This window comes from Sardina pilchardus, chromosome 6 (assembly GCF_963854185.1).
Source record: "Sardina pilchardus chromosome 6, fSarPil1.1, whole genome shotgun sequence".
Lineage (NCBI taxonomy): Eukaryota > Metazoa > Chordata > Actinopteri > Clupeiformes > Clupeidae > Sardina > Sardina pilchardus.
Genome location: NC_084999.1, coordinates 5323654 through 5331720, shown reverse-complemented (window position 1 = coordinate 5331720; position 8067 = coordinate 5323654). Strand labels below are relative to the sequence as shown.

The window sequence follows — 8067 nt, the reverse complement described above, 5'->3', positions numbered from 1 at the left end:
ATGTGTGTGTGTGTGTGTGTGTGTGTGTGTGTGTGTGTGTGTGTGTGTGTGTGTGTGTGTGTGTGTGTGTGTGTGTGTGATGGAGAGCAAGAGACAGAGAGAGAGAGAGAGAGAGAGAGAGAGAGAGAGAGAGAGAGAGAGAGAGAGAGAGAGAGAAAGAGAGAGAGAGAGTGTGTATGCCTCAGAGAAGGTCTTAAAATGGGGGGTCTGTGAGCCCTATGTTTATGCCCCCAGAATGTAGTGCTGTAGCTGCATGGCTGCTTGAGTTGTTAAAACCATCAACTGGAGCTCAGTAACATCGATTGTTTTCAGGTTTTGTTAGTGACCTCAGAAACGGAGAGCTACAGTATGTGAAAAATTGCCGGATTTCTCCTTTTAAGATAGCTGAATAGAGCCAAATCTCTTTGGCAAGAGCTACGTGTAAATCTGACCTAAATCGAGGTGACATGTGAACCTTGCTGTGTTGAATGATCTAACTGCAATTTGATAGTGTATGATTTCACAGCAGGTCTAGCACTGGCCAAGCCACATCCAGAGCAGGTCTTTGGCAGGTCAGGGCCAAAGTTACGCTTCACCAGAAAGGTTGGCTAAATGTCTGTCTCTGGTCATCGGCCCAGACATGTTGTTCCATACAGACGTAGGAAAAACAACAGCCAAACAACAACAAGCAGCCACAAGCTGTGTCTCAAACCACATTTCTGCCAGTACACTGCTAGTGTGTACTGAGTGCTAACTTGTGCTGTGCCCACTTTTCGATGGTTAGTATTGTCCCAATATACACTTATACACACTATACACTTAATCAAATTTAAAGTATTTGAAGTGTGCTAGTAGGTGGTTTGAGACACAGCCACAGTGTGCACTAAGCCTACCTCGGTCTCCACTGATTGGCTGTGAGGGGGCTCTCCACTCATCTCATCCGCTCTCAAGACCAGCAGACAGAATACATGGACTATCTACATATCTATCTATCTATCTATCTATCATCTATCGATCTATCTACATGGACCAGCGACCTGGGTTCGATTCCCGCCCCGTGGTCCTTTCCAGATCCCGCCCCAACTCTCTCTCCTATTCACCTCATGTCACTCTCCACTATCTCCATCATGGACTCTCAATATGCAACAAGTGTGCCTTTGAACTCCATAGCTGTTTTCAAGCTAATAACGTTACCAACTGACAATCGGTTGACCCAGGCTTGATTTCAGCCATTGCTAGTCTGTGTCACTTTGGATAAAAGTGTCTGCTATATATTAGTGAACTTCAACTTCAACTTTAAATATCACTTTGATACTTGTCAATATTATTGACACAAGATCACGATGGACTATGACTGAAGACTACAACCTCCTCCTGCACAAGGGCAATCTTATGACTCCACCCCTCCTCCTCCATCTTTGAGAGGGCAAAATGAGTACTCGGTTTCATAGAGAGAGGTCAGGTATTGAGTCATACCCTCCTATACAGACGTTACCCATGTGCACCAGACAAGAACGGAGAGGTTCTCACAGGTGAGCCCGAAACTGACGCGCCCTTCACGCAGGTGTGCACTTCGCCTGACCTCAAACACAGGATTAAGAGATATCACACCTGCACCTGATACCTGCCACCTCTGACTCTGGCATCCATTAACGCTTACAAAAGATCATTATGGTTTCATATGGCTGACACCATACGCAGCACAGATGGCGCGAGACGCCACTGGCAGGGCAGTCAAGCGAAGCCAACGCACCCGGCAGCTGGTCAGGGGTGAACCCATGCCAGACCAGAGTCCAATCAGAGCCAAATCACCTCCAGATTTGAGCCCAGACGACAGACTGTATAAATGATGTCCTGAGCACGGCAATATCCCATCCAGATTAGCCTCGGAATTGTAGTTGCAGCAATTTATTACAAATATACATTGGACCACCGAAACTGTGGTATGTTTCGTTTCAACAGTACGTTTCAACAGATACAGAGATTTGTGGAGCATGAGAAACCATGTACAGTACTAGAGCATGTGGCTTTACCTCTCTCTCCCTACGTTGCCATGGATAACAATATCATTCTCTGTTCCTCAAACTATGGGACTACTGGACAGCTCACAGGACAGTCGGGCCAAATTCTGTGTGGCCGTGTGGATGTTCTCGAGTCGAGCCTAGTTCTAACTCTGTTCCAAGTCTGTTCTGAACCTTTTTTCCGCCCTTCTAACCCTGTCTGGATCTCAAGTGAGCTTCATAATCTGACTCCAATGTGCATCACTGGCGAATCTTCAGATTGGCATACTTTATGGAGAACTCGAGACTGTTCTCTTCTACTGACATGGTGATGCCTATGGCAAAATAAGACAACAGGAAGTGTGTCACCCCTCCCCTTTCTTGTGATTGGCTGAGGCGGGTGTCTGTCTCACCGTTGTCCTGGGTGCTGAGGCTCATGCTGAGTCCACTCTTCTTGTTGCGGAGGGTGATGAGGCGGCTCTGGGACACCTGCTTGACGATGGACGACAGGTGCTCACGAGTGCTCTGAGGCGCTACGGACGGCTCGCCTTCAGATGGCTCACTGCAGGCAACCACTGACATGCTCACCTGGGGGGGGGGGAGGCGGAAGCAGGGGGATATGGGTCAGCAAATAGAGATTGAGAACGTGACGTAAAACGCAACGCATTTTGGGAATAGGTGGCCCAAAAAGTTTTTTACTGACGTGCGGGAACAACGAAGTGCAGTTGTCGAAATGCCGTTTACCTGCTGTGTTATAAAATTCAATAGAGTAACATGAAGCTTATCTTTTATCGTTTTCCAGCGTGGACAAATAATAGTACACGCCATGTTTCAGACGTGACAAAAAGGCGAGAAATGGCATGGATAGCAGCAGTAAGGAAGCGCAAGATTATGTTCTGTTTTTTGCACAATTTTTCCCCGCTTAGTTTTCATTATTATCATGCCAGATCATAGACCCAGAACACTAGTTTACATGGGCTGGCATCAGGCGAGCCAAACGCACCCATAATTCTTTGTGTTTTGATGACGTTGGTCACATGTCTTAGCGATCTCTATACACACACACACACACACACACGCACACACACTATTTGATATTAGCGGTGCATGTGACAATGCCACTGTACTCACACTCCCATTCTGTTTCCTGGATCTGGATATGGGCGGCAGGGACCTGGACCTGAAACCAACAATAAATGAATTCTGAACTTGGTTGGATTTCTATATACTGTAATATGGTGAGGCATTCTACCAGGAAAACTTCACTGTGCCCTTTCAAGTGTGTGTGTGTGTACTGTGTGTGTGTGTACACGTGTTTCTTGTTGGTTTACGTGGTTGTCTCCCACATATTTCTATGAAATGCCTTGCTTGAGGAACACACTTACCCAAAGACTCTCTTGATCCCCGTGGGTTTACTGAAAAGGAGGTCATCGTACGGAAGCTTCTTGAACTTCTCGCGGCCGACAGCAATGTACAGCTGCCCAGCCTCCAGCTCCTTTCCATCTGTGAGCTGAGTCCCACTCAGTGTGTACATGCTAGGCAATAACAAATGAGAAGAATTGTATCTCAGACGCCCAGAAGCAGAAGCACCTAAGCCCTCACACATAAACCCCAAGCCGTATGGTCAACCCTAAAAATGCATGTTTATGGAGGAGAAATCTGTCCCAAAAACTCAGTGGAAAAAGTCAGACAGTAATTGACACACCATTACCCCTTTGCCTCCAAAACAGACCTGATGCGTGCTCAAATTCACAAACAGGAGAACCTTCACAAACATTTGCAAACAACTCTGTTTTAGCATTGAGTTCAATGTGAACATTAGAGAACACTCGCAAACACAGGTTTTTCTGTTTTTTTCTCTGTGAACATCCTAGAGGTCTAAGAGGTCCACCACGACTGCACCTCGGCTTGGGTATCTTAAGTCCTAGGTTTTACTAGTGGACACCCTCACCTAATTTTTAGTGTTTTTGTGTCCACCGTATCCCCACAAACATCAACGTCTCCCTGTAGGCCCTGCAGCGCCCCCAGGTGTCTGTGTTTTACCTGCGGACCCCCCCCCCCCCCCCCCCCCCAGGTGTCTGTGTTTTACCTGCGGATCCCCCCCAGGTGTCTGTGTTTTACCTGCGGACCCCCCCCAGGATCCTCTGGCCTATCTTCTCAGTGATCATCTCCAGGATTCGCTCATACTGTCCCACAATCCTGTGCGGGATCAGGAGCCTCACAGCGGGGTTCAGCAGGTCTCCATTCGCTATCACACTAAACCAGCACAGACAGATGGCAACAGTTGGTGAGCATACAAATGAAATGCCTGCACGTGTACAAACTTTCTCGAACAACACACACACACACACACACACACACACACACACACACACACACACACACACACACACACACACACACACACACACACACACACATTAACATGCAGAGAGCCGACAACACACAGTCATTTACTGTATACTGTGGAGTGAGTCATAAACAGTATAAACAGAGATGCAACAGATGCCGGATGCACTGGCACCATAACCAAATAAGTCACATCCATAGGATATCTTCTCAGACTTACAAAATGGCGCATGGCTCTTTGATGGGCTTGAGAAAGCGTGCAGACACAATGATGCGACTCTGAGGCACTGGCTTGACCTACACAACAAAGAGCAGATTACACATCATCGGCAGCAGATACACACACACAAACACACACACACACACACTTGTTACATGCTGTGAACATCTGCAGCAAACTCTGCATCTCTCCTTTGCAGCCAATCGTGTTACATTTCTGGACATCCAGCCAATTAGAAACAAGCATAGATGTAGGCCTTCAGTTCTACTGCCCTTATCTTAGTTCCACTGGCCAAACCACTGCTTACTGTGCGAACACACCGCCGGCAACTTGAGCTTCCAATATCGCTCTGGACGCCCTGTCAAGGACGCCGTGTGAAGCTTGGATGCTTTGGCCGCTCTGACGTAGTAGCATTCTATGTTCGTTGCTGGTCGTTTGGTCGCTGAACCGCGTCGTAGCTCATTACCATTAAGTTGAGCCACTTTCAACTTTCTCTAGTCGCTCAAGTCTCTCAAGACGCCCAAAACGTGACGCCGACGGATTGGACGCTGCTGGCATTGAAAATGAATGACTTCCGGAATCTTTGGAAGCTCAGATCGGCGGCGGTGTGAACGTACAGTTAGTTCTACTACTCAAATCTCAGTTCTGTCCATGTCTGACTCAGTTCTCTGGCAGTGACCTCAGGTTCACTGCTTTGGTCCTCAGCTCCATCCTCAGGTGTAATGTTTTATCCTCAGCACCATCCTCAGGTGTAATGCTTTATCTTCAGCATCATCCTCAGGTGTATTGCTTTATCTTCAGCATCATCCTCAGGTGTAATGCTTTGGTCCTCAACACCATCCTCAGGTGTATTGCTCTGTCCTCATCTCCACTGTCCTGCCGAGGTGACTTGTGTTGCCTAGAGACAGCGCAGTGTCCTTGTGCCTGTTGGCTGTGGAGGGCCCCGGGCTAATTAACTGGCCTTTAGGAGGAGCATAGAAGAGCCCTAATGACCTCCTGAAGGGCCTATCTGATTAAAATAATCAAGGTCAGTGTGTGTGTGTGTGTGTGTGTGTGTGTGTGTGTGTGTGTGTGTGTGTGTGTGTGTGTGTGTGTGTGTGCGTGTGTGCGTGTGTGCGTGTGTGCGTGTGTGTGTGTGTGTGTGTGTGTGTAAGTTCCAGTTTGCTTGATTATGATGGTGGTCATTTGTCTAAATGCCCTGGCAACCATACCACACACTCTGTCTTTCTAAGACGTGTAAAAGAGAGAATGCGGAGTGGTGAGTTTATAACATATTTATATTGTTCCTGCCATAGCTGCCCAACATTCACCACAGATCGGTAGTGCACGTTGTGTCATAGGACTAGAGTTGTGAGCATGAGCTCGAGTGTGAAAGTGAGTGTGTGTGTGTGTGTGTGTGTGTGTGTGTGTGTGTGTGTGTGTGTGTGTGTGTGCCCAAATGTGTCAGGCATGAGCTGTATGGACCCCCCCCCCCCTCTCTCAGCGAGCATCACAGGGCAGGGGCTAAGGTTGGGTCTTGACAGCACTTCCTCCATGAGTGCACACACTGTAGACATCAGACAATAACTCATGAAAGAGTAATGGAGGCATGTGTGTTGTGTGTGTGTGTGTGTGTGTGTGTGTGTGTGTGTGTGTGTGTGTGTGTGTGTGTGTGTGTGTGTGTGTGTGTGTGTGTGTGTGTGTGTGTGTGTGTGTGTGTGTGTGTGTGTGTGTGGAGGCATGACCAGCGAGCCGCAGACAAAGTGGTTCCCCCCAGACTAGACGGCCGATGCTACGAGTCATTAAGCGGTACGCCTCGCATGCATGCCTCCCCTTGAAGTGCGGCCATCTGATCCCTGTATGGCTGTGTAATTATTGAGCGTTCATTTATTCATCACACACAAGTGCACTGCTAACTGCTCTACGTTCAGTGTAAAGATAGCATAACCAGGTTATAGCTGTCCATGTCTTCTGCCCACTTATCAGAGTCCACAAACTGATATTGGTGTAGTATTGCAGTGTATTGCAAGAGCTCTTGGATGACCCTATGGTACAGTATGACCTCAGTAATGTAACTGATCCCAACCACACAGATGTATATGATTACTGTATATCATAATACTTCTAATACTTCTGAGATCACTTCTAAAAACATACAGTATGTGGTAACTAACATCTTTATTTGCATATATTTGAATTATTTGTTTGTTTGTCTATAGGATATATGAAATGCACCAATCACTCCATTAGTGATGATGACATACTGTACTGTACTGTGCACACATGCACATGCATACACACACATGCACAGGCACACGCGCGTGCACACACACACACACACATACACACACACACACACACTCTTCTCTCTCTCTCTCTCTCTCTCTCTCTCTCTCTCTCTCTCTCTCTCACACACACACACACACACACACACACACACACACACACACACACACGCACACACACACACAGCAACGTGGAAAGATATCACAAACGCTTAACAATGTTACTTCGTGTTGCATCTCTGCAAGCATGACACCATGTGTGGATAGAGATGTGATGGTGTGCACCACTTTCACAGGCTGGCTGGGTAACTCACCAGACCATTGATTTGCTGCATTCGTTTTTTCCTGGCTGCAATCTGCAAGTAACTGTCAACAAGGAAAAGGTCAAACTCAGTATGTGTGCTCAACTTGTAACGAGGCATGGACAACAGATCGACTTTTGGATTTTATGGATGCTCTCTGTAAAGAGGAATCATCACAAAAGAATGAGATAAATTGGACAGCCAGTCCAATAAGACTAACAATTCTCATCATGAACATGAACCGTAACATGATTGTCACTTACTCCAGTCTCTTAAACTTCTCTCTGCCAGCCGCCACATACTGTTCACCGCTCTGGAGGTGTTCCAGCGAAGCCACCCGATGCCCGTCTTTAGGAGTATAAATGTTCCTCACCGCTCCGAACGGAGGTTTCACCCCCCCTGTCACCTCTCGCAGAAACGTCTCAAAGTTGGACACCCTCTTCTCGTTTATCACCAAACGCCGTGCTTCGTAATACGGATCTCCGTTTCGATAGACAAAAATGTTCTTTACAACGGGCTGCGACAAGAAATTTGGCCTCTCTGCGCTCATCGTGAAGCAGAGAGATAAGAGACCGACGAGAGCTCACTTAAATGAGTAGAGTCAGACACATAAAGGTGCACTTGGCACGGGAACTTTCCATAGGTAAGACATAACTATCTGTCCGAGGGAACGTCCTCGCTGAGAGAGAGAGAGAGAGAGAGAGAGAGAGAGAGAGAGAGAGAGAGAGAGAGAGAGAGAGATGGAGGAGGAGGAGGGGGTGTTATTGGTTCTCTGCGCTCATGTTACACCTGATAAAATGCTAGAAAAACAGCGCTAGACATGCATGGCTCTTTAGCCGACTCTGCTCGTGTTCTGCCCACGTACGCTGTGGTCGTCAGGTAAAGTAGACTGGGATACAGGTGACAGCAGGTGACCCAACCTTCGTGTGTGTGTGTGTGTGTGTGTGAGAGAG

The 8067-nt window shown here is 47.4% G+C and overlaps 1 protein-coding gene across 1 annotated transcript; it reads right to left on the bottom strand.

Moving 5' to 3' along the window:
* Positions 1 to 3360: 3360 nt before the first annotated feature.
* Positions 3361 to 7701, bottom strand: LOC134082282 (doublecortin domain-containing protein 2-like). Its single transcript, XM_062537931.1, has 5 exons — positions 7378 to 7701; positions 7127 to 7178; positions 4549 to 4625; positions 4101 to 4235; positions 3361 to 3514 (listed from the first exon to the last, which is right to left on the bottom strand). Exons 1-5 carry the CDS (start codon positions 7662 to 7664, stop codon positions 3361 to 3363), a joined length of 705 nt encoding a protein of 234 aa, XP_062393915.1. The 5' UTR covers positions 7665 to 7701.
* Between the last annotated feature and the right edge of the window lie 366 nt (positions 7702 to 8067).